The 18,845-nt window shown below is 39.8% G+C and overlaps 1 protein-coding gene across 2 annotated transcripts in view; it reads right to left on the bottom strand.

The window, feature by feature from the left end:
* Positions 1-18,845, bottom strand: part of MALT1 (MALT1 paracaspase) — a 716,169-nt gene that overhangs the window by 188,814 nt on the left and 508,510 nt on the right. For both annotated transcript variants that reach the window (XM_078674893.1, XM_078674892.1), the window contains 2 exons: positions 13,165-13,188; positions 10,618-10,821 (listed from right to left, as the gene is read on the bottom strand). In XM_078674893.1, coding sequence (XP_078531019.1) covers positions 10,618-10,821; positions 13,165-13,188 — 228 coding nt within the window. The remainder of the gene's footprint in view (positions 1-10,617; positions 10,822-13,164; positions 13,189-18,845) is intronic.

Below are 18,845 nucleotides of genomic sequence, written 5' to 3'. Positions count from 1 at the left end.
GTGGAACTACAGAAAAGCAGACGAGTACATAACTGAGAGGGAGGGTTACACCGCCTACATATTACCAGGAATTGGAAAGTTTTCATGTTTGTCGCCGCCCGACCTCCGGGTTGTGGGCCTCAAGGCTGTGTAAGAATGAGGATGCATATGGACGAAAGTGAGAATTAAGTGAAGTGACCCTATGTAACAAATGTGATACGGTGAATCTGCAAAAAAAATTATGTTTAAAAAAAAAAAAATGAAGGGCGGAACGTACCACACGCCCCCAGCGTTTGTCACGCCCCCAGAAAACGCCCACAGCACAACGCAGACACGCCCACAAGGGACTACTTTGCTGGCACGGTTCTTTTACCTTTTAAATGTATATGGTGGGCATCTGCATAGCCTATGTCCTTCTGCTGCAATTGCCCTTTCCAACGCTATATTGGGTGTTGTGATTGGTGCTGTGGTTCCTGAGATTACCCGCCTCAAAGGTTTGGGCTCTCTCTTTATTATAGTATAGATGGTCTTCGGGAAATTAAGACTATTATGGATTTCGTTTTGCTATCTGTAGGGTAGCTGACTGTTCATTTTAAAGTTCAGGAATGTCTTTGCATGTCCTACTTGTGCTCAACATACATCTTTATGTCTGAAACTATTTGGTTATTTGCAATTGTTACTACTGATCACACAATCTCTTCAAACTGTCTAGCGGATCTTCCATTTTCAGAATGATATCTTGTGATAATGGTTACAGTAGACATATTTTCCAATGAGGCCCAATTGTTCTCCTTAGCCATAATTACTAACAACTGAAGAAAACGGTCCAGTGTTTTTGGCTGCTTTTTTTTTTACATCGTGGATTGCCTCACACAGTAATTTCTGATAATGGTACTCAATGTCATTCTCACCTTTGGAGAACCTTGTGTAAAGCACTGGGTGGTTCATAAGATATTTGTTCTTTTGGTGAACATCCTCACTCACCTAGTCAAACAGAATGAATCTTATTTCAAGCAAAATCTGCAGTGCTGCTGTAGTCTGCTCCACATAATTAGGACTATTACTTGCTATTAGTGGAAGTCTCAAATAATAATGCAACCCATAGTGCATTTAAGGTTTCACCCTTTTTCTGATAGGATTTTATCCAGGAGTTTTTTATCCTTCTCTTATTTTTTTTGGGGAGTTTATTGAAGATTAAAGAAAAAACATGAACAGAAGCAAGAGTGAAAAAACAGACAAATGATAACTCATTAAAACTGTACAATAATAATAAAGAATAATAAAGTTGTATATGTTAAATAGAAGAAAGAAAATAATGAATATGTCAAAATTATGCACATGAAATGACAAAGCAAGCATAATAAATTACAAAATATCCTTCTCTTATTGATCGAAGCCAAATCGGTTACATAGGCAGTGTGCTTTTGAAAGTTTTTGCCAATCAAGATGACCAAATATGCTGATAAATCAAGATTACATTCTGCTTCTTTTGTTCCTGAAGAGAATTTTTGGTTGCCTTCCTGTTTTCCGAATCTCATAACTTTGCCAATCAATTTTGAACTGCAATGTTTTGAACCATTTATGATAGTTCATCAGATTAAACATATGGCTTTTTGACTGAAGTTGCCACTTGGAAGATTCACACCCTCCTTCATTCTTCTTAACTACAGGTATGTGTTCCTGTTCCATAATCATCCTCCTTCTGAACCTAAGACATTTATTGCTCAAGAACAATCAGATTAGGAGTATGAAGACGTTTTGATTCGCTGGAGTTTTGAGATCAACTTCAATCCTTGAGCCACTAGAAAGATTATGCTTTCAGTTAGCATTCTTAGGAACATGTTGGTTTACAATGGTTGCTATCTACTACTTTATCTTAATCCTAGTCCTAACGTTTACCCTAACACAAAGTCTAACCCTAAAGATACCACTAAACCTATCCACCTCTCTTACCATGACCCTTATCCCAACAAACCCCACACCAAACTGCAAACCAAAACCTTAACCGTAACACTATACCTTACACTTATCTATAGATTTACCTTACCTAATGTAGTGGTATTCTCAGTAGTGATTTTTCAAATGAGTGCCACTGATGCAGTAGTGGGAGGAGTTAGTGCATATAAGGTAGTGTAAATGCAGTGACTGTAGGGATATTCTCGGTTTTGGAATTTTAACTTTATTGGGGTATGTAGAGAGCCACAGGCAATATTATAGCTTTGTAAAACAACTCTATAAGATACAGTACAAAAGTATATACAAGTGCAAATCCTCCAAACTACAGTTGGAAAGTACATCAGTCCATGCAAGAAAATAAAATTCTCCAATGTAGATCTCCAGCGACCAATGGGCTATGAGGTAGCCTGTCTAAGTGGGCCCTTGTGGGACCCCTCCCCTCTTCACTCGCAAGATGGAGGAGGATATTTATGCCAGCTTGCATGATTCTAGGGCTCCATGCTTTGATTGGAGGAGATAGGGCAGGCGTACACCTCTGATTCAATCTTTGTGCAACTCTCCTGAATGACTGCTGCTCCTGTAGCTACCTTTATTGTGTAGAAGTAGGGGTTGTTGGGCCTGACACATGCCCCAGTGGGGAAAGCCTGTGCACTGAGGCAGTTGGGATTTACAGCAAAGGGAACCCAGGCACCAGTTGCAACTGGACCTTGCAATGTGGGTCTGTAATTATGGGGAACTCCCTGCAACTAGAAACAGTCTAAGGAACCGGTTCAGAAGTTCTTCGTTGGCCCAATTTCAAAACAGAAATTTGCTACTACAAGTCAATAGAAATTTTAAGGACTAAACAACTAAAAACTATTCTTTCATACAAAGTTCTCGATGGGCATTGTTTTCTCACAGTGAAAGAACAAATGTATTTCTGCCCTTTAGGGGCTGGTTTTGAGAGACACATCTAGCATACCATTTTGTTAGATTATGTTCCATAAACATTCCAATTTGCTATCATTATAACCTTTGGTCCCTGCATCAGGTTTCCTTCATTTGTGTTGCATCTTTCTTATTACAGTCATTCCGTTTACACCAACTTGGAATGAGCCTTTTGTCTTCTTTATTGTCTTACCTATAAAGATATTTTGATGTTGCTGCATATGCACCATGTGTGATTTCTATTATGTGGTACGTTGTGCTTTTGTCAATATATCAAAAGTGTCAGAGGGATTTCTCACAGAAATCTGTTCAACAATTCGAAATTAGATTGTTTTGGCTTCATGGAGCTCAGCCACAGTTCACATCAAGACTGTAGCGTCCCAACCCACCAGCTTCCTAATTTAGTTTCCTACAGTATTACATTGAGAGTATGCTCCAGTTCTGTCTTTAACTTCTGTTTTCAGCATGTTGCTCAAGGAATGGATCCATCAGCCTCTGCTTTCTTGGCATGATTTATTGCCAACTCCTTCTTCCAATCTTCATTCCGATGCTGGAAAATGGGAAAGATCCCACAAACAGAGAACGCGATCTCCTAGCTAGGAGAATTTCAGTAGGCCATTTGGAAACGTCTATTTCCTGTGGAGCTTACAAAAGAGTTTTGGTAAACCTAGTGTACCTTGGAAAAGTGGATTGGGGTATGAGGAGCCTGAGACTGAAGATCTGTTGACTCTTCCTCAAGGAAGCAGTGCTACCACAAGTCGTATAAACATTGTGACACTGCTGGAGCACTAGAACAACCAGACAAATCTACATGAAATAGATGCAGCCATGTTCAGGTTTTGGCAGGTTGTTCATGGCTACAGCAGGTCTGTTCAACATATTTTACCTTGTGAAGATCTTAAAGGTTCCAGCATTTTGGCTTGCACAGTTTCTGATACTGACGTCTAAAAAGTTTCTAAGTCTGAATTTATAAACGTTCAGCAGGATCAACCATTAACCTTTACCCAAGTGTAGTCACTAACAGGTCTGTTGCAAAAGGTGTATTCTTCTGAGTTCAGTAATGAAATTGGTCTGTAGGAATCACAACAGGTAGCTGGTTTATCTGGCTTGAGGAACAGAGTAATAATGGCATCACTCCAAGATTGTGGGATCTCCTTACCCTCCTCAAAGATCTCCTTGAACAATCTACCCATTACCAGGACTAGATAGCTCTCCAACTTTTTATCCATCTCAGCAGGGATACCGTCTGGCCCTGCAGCTTTATTCATTTTCCTTGCTTTAATAGCCTTCCTTATTTCTGAATCTAAAATTGGACTATTTAGGTCTTCACTTTGTGGCTCAGAGAGCTTACGAGGAACCTCTTGACCCAACCACTCTCACTTTCTCTCCCTTTGTAACTAGGTTTTCAGAATACACTTTCCCAATATGACTAACTAAAGCCTCTTCGATCCCTTCCCTTGATGTAACTAAACGTTCTGGCCCATTAGATTTTAACTTTTTATAAAGTTCCTTGCTCGGTCATTTTTTATCTTCCAGGCAAGTAACTTGCCGCAGCCTTCTCCATAATTAAAATGTGCCAGTCTACTTGCTTTCCATCTCTCCTGTACTCTTCCTGCCAAGATAACCTTTAACTTCACTCTTTTCAAAAGTCTTAGCAGATAGGCTGAGTGGAGTACTGGATGTGTTACTAAACTAGGATCAGAAGGTTTTATGTGTGGTAGGGGAATTAAAGATCTCACATACAACTTAATCAGTGCGGTGGACATCGCAACCACTTTTAAAATTCCTTTAGCAGCAATCACCGGCGATGCAACAAAATCATTTGACTGGGTTAACTGGTCTTTTATGCAGGAAATCTTACAACTCTCTAACATAGGGAATAATTACTGCAGGGCAAGAGCTCTCATATACAAGAACCCTACTGCTAGAGTTGTAGTGAATGGAAATATCTCCAGCAGTTTTAATAACTATAGGGGGACTAGGCAGGGATGTTCTTTATCCCCTCTGCTCTTTAACTTGTATATTGAGCCGCTGGCCGAAAAGATAAGATCTCACGAAGGTATACAGCCGTTTAGCTGTCGGGAGTGGGTGAAAAAAGTAGGTCTGTACGCAGATGATTTAGTAGTGTACACCTCAGACCTTAATACAGCGTTACCAGCAGCGTATGACCTGGCAGCACGGTTCGGACAGCTTTCTGGGTATGAGATTAATTAAAATGAAACGGTGGTAATCAAATGGAATATTAACTCACAACTAAACTGTGTTAAGGAAGAGATGAGATATCTAGGAATTCAAGTTGTGCAGAAAGTAGAGCAAATCCCTTAAGTCAATGATCAAAAGGTGAATAAGGCGGTAGGAAAACTCTTACTTAGTTGGTCCCATTTCCCATTAATAATTTATGGTAGAGTAAATCTAGTGAAAATGGCAATTCTGCCTAAGTTTACCTTTCTGTTCCAAAATATTCCAATGGCTTTTAAAGAAATCTGGCTTAAAAAATCCCAATCAAAGATCAGTAGCTTTATTTGGGCATCAAAAGGGACCAGAATTGCCTGGAAAAAACTCAGACGGCAACATGATAAAGGAGGTCTAGGAATACCTGACTTGTCTTATTATGCCTGGGTTTTCCTGTTAAAAGGAGGAAAATGTCTATTACGTAACCCAGACAGCTCAGAAAATGGAAGGATGTTTAAAGCAATGTTATCTGAGGTACAAGGGGGTGAGAAGGAGTTCATACAAAAATATGGAGACCCACGATATTTTAAAAAGGTACGACTAAAAACCCTGCAGAGCTTTGCAAAAACTTGGTTTAACATCAGGAGAGAAGTCAACATAAGCTATTACAGTAAACTTGCCCCGGTTTAGGATTCTCCGGAGTCCCCAGAATGGTTAAAAGACAGTCTTTAACAACAAGGGGTGGTGATGGACAGAGTTTCTGAATTAAGCAGAATACTCTCACCCAGTCAAGAGATCAGGGCTAGATCCAACACCGTTTTTTAGCTCACTTCACCATCCCAGTTCAGAACCTGGCTATATGCAAATTAGTCTGTTCCTGTCCCAGTGCATGATGGGAACAGGGCAAACCAAACTACCAAGCCAATTCTTACACTGGGAAGGAAACAAGCTTCCGGGGACCGGTTTCTGGCATTTCAGCCGTCGTCGGCCCGGCTTGCTTGAATCCTGATGGTGCAATGAGCAAGGGACTCACATCTGAGTATACCCTTCCACGCTTAGGGTGGACAAAATATTTAACAACAAGGGGTGGTGATGGACAGAGTTTCTGAATTAAGCAGAATACTCTCACCCAGTCAAGAGATCAGGGCTAGATCCAACACCGTTTTTTGGTCACTGCACCATCCCAGTTCAGAACCTGGCTATATGCAAATTAGTCTGTTCCTGTCCCAGTGCATGATGGGAACAGGGCAAACCAAACTACCAAGCCAATTCTTACACTGGGAAGGAAACAAGCTTCTGGGGACCGGTTTCGGGCATTTCAGCCGTCGTCGGCCCGGCTTGCTTGAATCCTGATGGTACAATGAGCAAGGGACTCACATCTGAGTATACCCTTCCACGCTTAGGGTGGACAAAATATTTAACAACAAGGGGTGGTGATGGACAGAGTTTCTGAATTAAGCAGAATACTCTCACCCAGTCAAGAGATCAGGGCTAGATCCAACACCGTTTTTTAGCTCACTGCACCATCCCAGTTCAGAACCTGGCTATATGCAAATTAGTCTGTTCCTGTCCCAGTGCATGATGGGAACAGGGCAAACCAAACTACCAAGCCAATTCTTACACTGGGAAGGAAACAAGCTTCCGGGGACCGGTTTCTGGCATTTCAGCCGTCGTCGGCCCGGCTTGCTTGAATCCTGATGGTGCAATGAGCAAGGGACTCACATCTGAGTATACCCTTCCACGCTTAGGGTGGACAAAATATTTAACAACAAGGGGTGGTGATGGACAGAGTTTCTGAATTAAGCAGAATACTCTCACCCAGTCAAGAGATCAGGGCTAGATCCAACACCGTTTTTTAGCTCACTGCACCATCCCAGTTCAGAACCTGGCTATATGCAAATTAGTCTGTTCCTGTCCCAGTGCATGATGGGAACAGGGCAAACCAAACTACCAAGCCAATTCTTACACTGGGAAGGAAACAAGCTTCCGGGGACCGGTTTCTGGCATTTAAAAGACAGTCTTGGCACGTCCTCTGAAAGAGGCAGGGATAAAAACTTAGGGGCAGATGAAGGGGAGCTGATCTCCTGGGAGGAGGCCCAGAAGATAATCGATGGGAAACTGTCTAAATTTAAATACCTGCAAATTAAAAGCTGGAGCCTCATGGATGGGAGAGGCACGGGTCAATCGAATGCGGTTGAAACCTCAATAATATCTGGAGGGCCCAGTGGAAAAGAGGTAGCGAGATGGTATTTGAGTCTAGTGGGCAGCTCTGATGGGGACTTCAATTTGCCAGCAACACTGTGGGAAAAGAACTTGCCGGGAGAGCAGTCGACAAATTTATGGCAAGTATCTTGTAACATGCTATACTCCACAGTACGTGCTGCAAATTTAAGGTGGAACCACCCTTTTTGTCTCCACAGAGTCTACTGGACACCATATAAGTTGGCATAATTTGCGAAAGGTGTTACCCCGAAATTTCCCAAATGCAGGGAGGAAAGAAGTAATGATGAGCATATGTTCTTGGAATGCCCGTCACTACAAGCCTTTTGGAGAGATGTAAGTGATATAGTGTGTTTAATACTCGGAGTGCAGCTCCAGGTAAGCATACCTCTTGTATTTTGTGGGCTACTGGAGAACCATGACACTCTCACTCAAAGCATTAAAAAACGAATTTTCTATTTAATATTGTTGGCTCACAGGGAAATATGCGGAAAATGGACTAAAACTATACCCCAAAACAAAGCAGAGTGGTTATCTTCAATAAAATATATAGTCACGTTGAATAGAGTGTTAACGTTTAGGCGAAATGAGTTCTGATTCCCTTTTGAGAAGTGGATAAATGACGGTGAGAATTTATAACAATAGTCCTATGATTAGGCCTCTATACCACTTTTTGCTTGGTTACTCCGGTGGTGGCTGACGAGAGGGTCTGGACATTGACAAGGCTACCTATGGTCGGAGTATGTTAAGCAAGGTATAGAGTGTTCCAACTTAGGTAAAACACTCAAAAGGGCTAGGAATGATACTATTTCACAAAGAAATTGGTGGCATTCGAAACGCGTAGGCCCTGCCACACCCTGGTCTGCGAGAGCGGCAGGATATGGAATGAATTCTTCTTGCCACTTTTTGTTGTACATTACCTAGGATCACTGGTTACAATGATTTTTGACCACTAGGCTAAATATACCGGAATGTACTTAGTTTAAAGCCTCTTTTTTTGAATATTACTAAAAATTATTTTGCAGATTGTGGCTACTCCCCTTTTCTCCTTTAACCCCCTACATTGTATTGTATATATTGTCCTGTGTCTTTTCAATTGTTTGAGAGGTATGGTATGGTTGTGATATGCATGCAACTATGAATGAATGACTTCGTATAGTTAATTCTTTAGTGTTTGTTGTGTCCTTTTTGAGAATTCCCCCCATTTTTATGATGAATTGAAAACTTATGTATAAGGTTTTTTTCTGAAAAATTGTTAAAATAAAAAGCTATTAACTAGCAATCCCCGTTCTTGAATGTCCTTTCGAGTCCTGGATGATTATTTGTTTATTTAAATCCATTCACATCAGTACTGGCATTTCTGTTTGTTCCTTAATGATTTGGGCCCAGCCTTACTGATTAGGGCCAACCCCTAGTTGTTTAGCGTTGATATAGCGGGCGTCCGCCCGCGAGGTTTCCTTCTGATACTTCATTCACTTTGAAGTGAAGGATAAGTAATTTTTCCTTCCTGTGGCAGGTGTGGTTTCATTTACTATTCCTTCCCTACCTTATGTGTATGGTTGTGAGCGGAATCTCTTAATCTTACAATCCTTTATATTTTTGTTTTATCTTTGTTTTCCAAGTAATGGCAGAAAAGGACACCTTTGCGTATACTGAGGACTACATCAGGAGTTTGCTGAGCGACCCACCCGTTTTCTCCTCGGTTTCCTTGAGCGAGACAGCGACATCTTCTAATGAATCTGACAAGCTGATTCGCTTAAAAAAGAAACAGATTAGAACAGACCTTCATGGGCACTTTCTGTTGCAACATCTCCATCATCCTAAAATCTACCTAGATCGCTTTATAGTCGTACCCATTGGAGGCCTTTGGGATTCGCTTGGGTTGCTCGGCAAATTTCCTCAGTGTTATGTCCTTTAATTAACATAACAGCTGCCAAACTTGTGTTGTTTATAAATTCTTCCTTCTGTTTTACTTCTCCTTTTGTAGATACTCCATGAGGCCCTGAAGAGAATCCCAAAGAAATTGGTGGGATTCGAAACGCGTAGGCCCTGCCACACCCTGGTCTGCGAGAGCGGCAGGATATGGAATGAATTCTTCTTGCCACTTTTTGTTGTACATTACCTAGGATCACTGGTTACAATGATTTTTGACCACTAGGCTAAATATACCGGAATGTACTTAGTTTAAAGCCTCTTTTTTTGAATATTACTAAAAATTATTTTGCAGATTGTGGCTACTCCCCTTTTCTCCTTTAACCCCCTACATTGTATTGTATATATTGTCCTGTGTCTTTTCAATTGTTTGAGAGGTATGGTATGGTTGTGATATGCATGCAACTATGAATGAATGACTTACGTATAGTTAATTCTTCAGTGTTTGTTGTGTCCTTTTTGAGAATTCCCCCCATTTTTATGATGAATTGAAAACTTATGTATAAGGTTTTTTTCTGAAAAATTGTTAAAATAAAAAGCTATTAACTAGCAATCCCCGTTCTTGAATGTCCTTTTGAGTCCTGGATGATTATTTGTTTATTTAAATCCATTCAAATCAGTACTGGCATTTCTGTTGGTTCCTTAATGATTTGGGCCCAGCCTTACTGATTAGGGCCAACCCCTAGTTGTTTAGCGTCAAATCTTCTTTGGCATGAACAGACAGTGTAGCTCCTATTGCAAAGGTACAGCAGTACTCCTTGCACGCAGGCACACATCATGGTAACATTTGTGTAAAGGAACACAACCACTTGTGCATGCTTCAAGGTCCAAATTCCCAACTGGATGAAACTGTTGGGCAGGTGGGAAGTACAGAGGATGACTACCCAAATCAGCCCCAACTTCTTCTTAGAATCTTTACTACTACTTTATATTGTGGCCTGACCCAAATATTTGAGGGGAGAATGCAGTGTCCTGTTTGGAGTTCCATTCAGCTGAGGTCAACTAAATTACATTTGTTAACTCTCTCAACACATACAATGGCCTGTGCATTGGGTAAAGAACTCGATTCAGACTTGCACACGCACACAAACAATCTAAAGTTAAAGGCTCTGTTCTTTGGTACATTAAGTCTAATCCTGAAGGCAGAGACAAACTACTCCTTTCTATCAAATATTTATAATCTAATATGTTTATACAAGCTTTCAACTGAATATGTATTGATATTGGAAATATATTATACCTGGGTATCCCAGCTCCTTTTGAAGAGATCTTTGAGAGAAAAATTGGCAGCACCTGCAGGCCCCCAATTCCTAATTATCACACAAATACCTGTATGTGCATACTTATATACAGTGAATACAGCAAAAGTGGGACACAGATACAGAAATGTTCATACATATAGTACACATATTCTGCACCAAGGCTCCTTACCATAGACTCCTTTGTCCAGCAGAAGTAAAAACTCATCCACCGCATTCCTCATCTCTGGCTCTGTGAGATCGAGAAGAGAGACCACCTTGAAATCCAGCTGCCTCAGCAGGTTGGTCAGCTCATATACATCAACCATTGGTGCCTGGAGTTGAGGGTGGTTCCAGTAACTCATGTTTCCAATCAATAAAGCTACTTTGTCTGTAGCTGCAAAGAATACCGAAACATATAATATCAGATACAGTAAGCATTGAAAACAAACCATTTGAAAAGATTGTAACACTGAATTATGTTGTGTTTAAAATATATTGAAAGCGTCACAAAATGGGTTTAGACATACGTAGCAAATTACAATTTGGATGAGATGTCTTTAGGGCATCCCTTCCAAATTGCAATGTGGTATCATATATATCAATGTTTTGCAACTGAAATCAAGTTGTAAAACATTGAAAATTTACAGATTCCCTAGCTTAGGTGGTAAAAGGTTTGCAAAAAAGAAGACTATGTTAAAAATAAAAATAAGTGTTTTTTGCCACTTTTTCACAAAAAAAGCCTATTTTTAAACCCATTACCGTTTCCTTTGCAATGCACTTTATTTAATGGGATCACAGATGTGTTGGTCTGCTGACTCCAGCAGGTCACCATCCCAGAGAACGCATCAAAATAGAAGCAATTTGCAACATAATTAATTAATATTAATGAGGCAGATGGACTGCCACCCATTCTGAATGGAAATTTTGCAACCCAATCTATTAATATATAAGTCAGTTCACAAAATTCAACACTTATCGTGCAAATTTACTATAACAATTTGCAGCCAGTATTTTTTGACCTCGGTTGTGTACATCAAGCCTATATTTATTACGGGAGAGAGCTTTTGAGGTCGACAAATTTTAAGCTTGAGGGAAATATATATCCTGCTCTGAAAGATGGTTCTCCATAGGCTTGGGGTGGTGTTAACTTAGAACTTTATCTGGATGAGTCCATCAACGTCCAAACAAAAAGGTTTTTTTCAAAGGTCACAGTGGTTGTCATTTCTGAAGCTTGGATGTCTAATGTCTTGCCCAGAACGCATTTTTCTTGATTGATGGCAAGAAATGTCACGTTCATCTTTCTGTAAACTAAAGAATATTTGTAATCTGGTTCTTGTATTATTAAAGTAGCTGTGAAGTTCAATGCAATAGGCCTATCTACATTAGTGTAAGTAGTGCGGCGGCACAGCTGACCTGAGTAGGGAGAAAATAGCCCAGAGGAAGAATAGACAAGACAGCATGAAAAGGAATTCTCTTGAGTATATTTCATTCTATCATTTCACTGTCAAGAACTCCATGACAAAGCCTCCGATGAGGTCATTTTTAGGATTTTTCCGCTACTCACTGAAATAAATATTCCTCAATAGCATTTCCTCTGTTGAGAATAAAAAAATACTCTGTCACTATTTAGCAGATATGGGAGACCCTATGACCTCATCTAGTATGTATTACGCACATATGTATTATAAATTATATTTCATACCAAGCACCTCATCCCTCTCATCCAGTCATTAATGTTCCTCCCCCACTTATAATAGCATGATACTATTGCAGCTAGGACGCGATCCGGCAAATAAAGTCAATCAATAAGCCAAAAGAGAGAGTTGGGTTTTATCGCTCAATGAGTCTGCGCAGTACATCACGATGGCCACTAACTGAAATCAAGATAGCAGAGGTTCTAGAACAGATGGATGAGAAGAATCTATAAGTATTTGCAATTAATTTTCTATTGTGTTTGCATACATTGTTTTTTATAATTTCACAGCTGGACCATCAATTGCCTCTAAGACGTAGTTGAGTATTTTGTTTTGAATGTGTCTAGATCAGGTAAATAGATCGAGAGACAACAGGAAGGATAAAAAAACAGGTGACTAGGTGTGCAGGACATAAACAGAGACATGAAAGAAAGCCAACAGAAATGGATGTAGAGAGAAAAGAGTGAGGAAATTCATGGATGGGCTAGGACTTCAACAGGATGACGCAATACAGTGAAACAGATGTTGGAAATTGGGACAATGGGAATAGGGTAGGCAGTGTCACATGCATGCTGGGGGGGGGAAGGAATGAATTTTATTTAGGAATTTTATAAAGCACTTAGTTACGCTCTCCGGCGTGTCCCTGCGCTGATAATGAATCTGTGGGAGAGTGAATGAATGAATCAATAGTTTGAAAGACAACTGTATGGTAAATAAGATTGAACAGGGAACCAGGAGGGACTCTAGAAGGCCAATTAGGAAATGTGAGTCGTAGTAAAGGTAAGAAAAGTCAGTGGTAAGGATCAGATACATCCTTGCCACAGGATGCCAAACTAAAGGCTGAAGTTGAACTGGAAAAAAAAATTAGGTGTTCAGGTCTCAACTTATGTTGGGCTGGTCTAGTCACAGATCATTTATTGATTCACAAATAGGATCAAATTGTTCATCACCCATGAGCCATTGAACAATTACACATGAGAAATCCACATACACTTTGTAGGACATGTTGATGTGAAAAGAAACACATGCTTTTGAATACTTACCAAAGAGTCTGTCATTTGATTTATCTAAAAGAAATTTTTAAAATATGGTATTTCAGCATATAATTATCCATGGAGTTTTTTGTCAAATATCAAAGTTACACCAAAGCTTCTAGATTCAAAGGTTTACTGTTCAAATAACAGAAATTATTCATGATTTAAAGACAGACAGTAAAACAAGATCTTGAAATAAAAATACGTACAATATATGGCCAAACTCTAGAACAGTGCTTAATTCTTACAACGTGAAACAAAAAAAATACATATTAAGGTGCTTAAATGTCATACCCCAAAATTAACATTTGCTCCTGTTAATTGTAAATCTACTCTACTTAAAGACTATTATAATTTCAGTCCTAACCTTACTGTCGAACTAAGATGTTTTTTCAAATATTTCTTTCTATTTGCATGTAAATAACGACAAACACATATACACCATAAAATTAAAATATAGGCCAGACAATGTGCATTATTTTTGTATCATCCATTGTAGGGTAGCAAACGTTAGTGTGAGAAAGTCAGCTAAATAAATTCCAATCATAATAAATGTAGGTCACAACTAACGCTTTAAGGGCACAAATAAACACTTAAGAACAACTCGCACATAGAAGTCTAAATTCACAATATTTTTTAAAAGTTAATGGTTCCTAATTTAATGGGCATCTCAAAGGTCTTAGGTTACTTATCTTTCCAAGCGCCATTCAACATACCATACTAGCTAGATAATTTTAAATATACTAGTTAAATGGTTGTGATCAGTTTAGACTCTTGACCTTTAAGAGAAGTGTGTTATCTAAAATAACCCTTTTTTGTCAAACCATACTCAAGATAACTATAGTCCAGGCTATCAAATGGAAAAAACTGGTAGAAGTTATGTTAACCAGTTTTTCTTTAAAAAGTTAGATTTCTTCATATATAAACCATGGTGGTGTTACTTTTAAAATCAAAATATGAATTGAGTGATGGAAGTAAACTTACTAATTCCATTAATAAAATAATATGAAGGATAACACCAATGCTGATGGCACTACTACAACAAAGTATTTGTAGAATGGAAAACACAAAATAAACGGTTTACCATTCATCAACTTTAATCTCAAGGACATTTACTGTATCTTTCAAAATTAATTTCCAATTTAAACCTTAACCTATAGAAGGTGCATTGGCCATGTGTACGATGTTATCAATATTGAAGCAGTACAACCAGTAATTAGGACTAAAGTGCAAAGCAATACATTTTTCAATAAATCATAATTATATGCATGTTAGTTAGTAACACATAGAAGGAGATGGGTTTACTGCAAGCAGAGTACATAGGAGACTCTTCGTTCCAATAAGTGAACAGTTACTTTAAGTTACTAGAGGGTTCAAAACAAAGGGTAGAAAGGGATGGCCACGCAGACTGCAAAACATAATACAGAAAATTGCTTCTATACAGACAATGAAATAACATCACTTTGAGATGGAAAAGTAAACTACACATAATTTAGATTCCATTGACAAAAGTGCACTGCTGATTGTTTATTCTAAGCAATGGCCAGGCTATCCCTTCTGAGTTCCAGATCCACAAGATTAAGTTGTTTTGATGTTCCATCATCTCCTGTCTAGACTTCAGGCCATGCAGCCACATAATTAAAAGATCATACTCTTTCTTTCGAGTCTGAATATTGGCAACATAAGACTTATCACTAGCCATACATTCTACAATTGTAGATAAAGCGCAGTCTTTTTCTCACTTTTTATGTTATACTTTTTCATATCTTTCAACTGCTCTGCAGTGCTTCAATTCACTACACTGAGTTTTCACCCGTTAAAAAATCATAGCCCCTGAAATGTGGAACGAACATAGTTGCTTGGAGCTAGGTGACTGCACATTTCTTGAAATGTTGCACAAGAAATGTCAATGGATTCTGGTCACTGATCAGCTGCTTTTGTAATAGTCTCTTACATGGAACCAAAACCCCAGAGTCTTTGGGGGCACAGATATCCCAGCAGTTCCTATTGTAGCTTTTTCTATGCAGCAGGTATCCAGAAAAATCAGATCATTATCTCCAGTAATGCTTTTTCTGGTGTATACTATCAGCCCATAGAGTCCTTGCCTCATTCTCCTAGATCCTGAACGGAATCTAGAAACGGTTTCCATAGTTCCTACATATTGATAAGTGGCACCGCAGACCTACATTGTGATTCCACCCCTTCGTCCCCGCAAATATACTAAAAGTCAGTAATTTGTCTGATGGATAAGTCAACCAAGCAAATGCCTCACCCACTGAATCAATAACAAACCAATACCATTCCTAAGAGGATGGTGGTTCTGAGGAGTTATCTTACACCAAGACGTCCTGCAGGAAAGAACAAGCAAAACAACATTGCCTGCGATCCCAAGAGTCTATGCAATAGTGCCCGGTGAAAGAAAGGGTGGATATGGAGGATGGATTGACAAAACCTGAAGCTTGCTAATGTGTCAGTCAGAAGTGAATGCAATACAGAACCCAATTTTCATTTTTGGAAGCTGAAGAGTGTAGTTATTAAGAGGCTCAAAAGGAGAACACATCAAGAAGCTCAAGAGCAGATTAAGGTCCCATGTCAGCATAATACCAATAGCAGGAGAAAACAGATATGGGAAATACATTAGAAAGGGATATTTGTATGTATGTATGCGAACCTTACCAAAAGTCAGCATAGCACTGTACAGGATCAAAGACAAGCATAAAGCCAACAATTGATAGCAGACGTAGATAGTTTGTGGACAGTTAAAACAGTGTGATGCAGTGTTATGTTATGTTAAAAATGTCTTATAAAGTGCTCGTACGCCGATTTGTTTCTTGGCGCTGAACTTTTTTTGCTGGGACCTCATTTAATTAGTTGTCAACAAGGCTAATTATAGGCTTGGATAAATAGCCACGTCTTAAGAAGTCTACGAATCTCACAAATTCCGTGCAGGTTCTAATGTCTAACAGAAGAGTATTCCAGAAGCTGGGGCAATACTGCAATCCTGCAACCGCCTATTTGTTTTCGTTTATAGGAGGGGATGGTTAAAATGTTCTTATGGGCAGAGCGTAAGCTCCGTGCAGGTAGATATTTCTGGACAAGTCTGGATATAAATTTAGGGCTAGCACCATGCAAGGCTTTAAATAAGAGGCAACCAACTTTAAAAGCACATCTTTGCAAGATGGGGAGCCAGTGTAGCTCTTTTATAGTGGGCGAGATGTGGTCCCATCTAGGTTGATAGGAGATCAGCCTTGCTGGCTGGTTCTGAACCATCTGCAGTTTATTTGTAAGATAGAGCAGAACGTCAAAGTAAAGAGAATTGGCATAATCCAGATGAGATATCACCATGGCTAGAACCACCTGGATTTAGGCTTCTCGAGTGAGTAATCTATTAAACTTCCTTATCGTCCTCAACTGGAAGAAACAAGTCGAGGTCACGGCTCCTATCTGAGATTTCATAGTACGATCACTATTGATGATCACTCCAAGACTTTTAGCTGAGGAAGAAGGGTTAGGTGGGGAGCTGAGGTCACTTGGCCAGAAATGTGCATTTCAGGGGTTCAAGGAACCACCTATCAGAATCATTTCTGTTTTATCTGGGTTCAGTTTTAACTGGTTGTTGTTCATCCATTCACATATGTCATCCATTCACATATGTGTAACATTGTTGCCTGGAATTCAGAAATCTAGTCAGATGAATTACTGATTGAAGTTCCTTAAAGAAGTGCATCTTCTACTCTTTCCTAAATTGAAGCAGTGTTAAGGGGCTCCTGATGGATATGGGATTTTGTTCTTGATCCTCGGCGCACAGATGAAAAAGGCCTGTTGCCTTGTTTTTTCATTCTTATTCTTCTTAGTCTGTAGTCTAATAGTGTAATTGCCACAGGTGTGCTGAGAAGCAAAAGAGACAGTGTGCTTGTCCAGAAGATAAGCAGGACTGCTAGTCATAATGGACTTGTAAACAATGAAGCTGGTTTTGAAGAGGATGAGGGCCGGCAAGGGGAGCAAATGAAGTTCTATCAAGATGGATGTGATATGATCATATTTCTTCAGGTCCTGGATGAAACCTGCTGCAGCATGTAGGTTGCCATTAAGGGAAGTCAGTGTTGAATTTGGGAGGCCCTACATCAGGGCCTTATCACCATGTAAATGTGAGAATATGAGGGCTTTAAAATCAGTTCTGAAGTCGTTATCTGAAACTGTTTGGATTTGTTTTAGAAGAGAGAGCTGGTACCAAACAGTCTGTGTTTTTTGGCAAAGTGTTCCTCGAGGATGAGGTTGGTGTCCAAGGTGAATCCAACTGACTTGGTATTTGGTGAATGTTGGAGTTCAAAACCTTCAAGGTTAATGTCATTTAGCCACTAATTGAGTTTCTGACTTATTGTTCTTGGAAAATAACAGGAATTTTCTCTTGAGAAAATATACTTTATTTGATTTAAAAAAAAATCATAAAAGGGTGGACTTACCACCATACAAACGGCAATTACATCATAAAAAACGCAAAATCAACTTTAAGTCAAGTTAAAAACTGATATCGTAAAATGTGCAAAATTTGCAGGGAAAGGTCTGAAAGGAAACAGGATAAGAGGAATAGTGTGAGTTCAATCTGGGTGCACGTTATTTTTAACTCGTGATAAAAGGGGAAAAAGTAAAAGGTATCGAAGAATAACGGAAATTCAAACAGGGTGCACGTTGTTTTTAACTCTTAATACAAAAAAGATGATCATTTAGGGAGGGGGGAGAGAAGAGGAATAGGCCGTGGCCGGCCAAAGCCTGGCCTATTGTCCAGAGACCTCTTTGGTTTCTGCCCTGTTTTCCAGCTCTATGGCGGCAAGATTCAAAAATGTTATGGTTTTGCATGAGAGTTCTATCCAAGATCCACTTAGTCATCTTATCACCGCCGCCCTGCAAGTTCTCACCTGGGCTTCTCTTAAGAGTGGTAGAAGGAGCGTTTTTCTAAGATTCTGAAGTGCCGGGCATATGCATATGAGGTGCAGTAAAGACTCTGCACCGTTGCCGCAGAGGCGACAGTCGGTAGTTGCCCACAACCGTAGCCATTTGGGAGTGAGATCTTTAGACGAGAAGCAGCCCAGCCTTAGAAGGCTCAGTTTCCTTTTATAGTAATCCCTGAAGCAGTCTTTCAAATATTCCTGAGGTTTTAAATAGGTGTATGACGGCAAGACGATCCAGGCATGGCTTTTGCCAGCCACTGCTGCTTTATCCATAAGTGATGATGCTTGTTTGACTGCTTTCTTGGTTATCAGCTTGAAAGCAGAATAAGTCATAGGCAGAAGCCAGGATTCTTCCAGTTTTAATGCTACAAGTGCTTGCCTCAAGATCTTATATGTTGAGTCTGGTAACCCGGCCTGTTTTTCGACTTCTGACCAGCAAAGGTGAGCCAGGGATTCGTCAGCTGTGTCCCTCATGCGCGAATAATATTTGGCGAGTGCTCCTTGTCTTGCCGGAAGCTGGTTAGTGAGACCAAACTCCAAACGAATTTGAGCTTGAGAGATATGACGTGGGATTGAAAAGAGATTTTTGAACAGCCTGGACTGGGCGAGATTTAACACTGCAGAGTCCCGGGATGCCAATAATTCAGAGCCGTATGTTAGTGATGGCAGAAATTTAGCGGCTGCAATCTTAAGAATGTGGCCGGTGGAATGTCCGCTTAGTTGCTTTTGAACGGTTTTAAA

Source organism: Lissotriton helveticus, chromosome 2_1 (assembly GCF_964261635.1).
Source record: "Lissotriton helveticus chromosome 2_1, aLisHel1.1, whole genome shotgun sequence".
In the NCBI taxonomy this organism is placed as follows: Eukaryota; Metazoa; Chordata; class Amphibia; order Caudata; family Salamandridae; genus Lissotriton; species Lissotriton helveticus.
The sequence above is the reverse complement of the archived record's forward strand: the minus strand, read 5'-3'. Positions and strand labels throughout refer to the sequence as shown.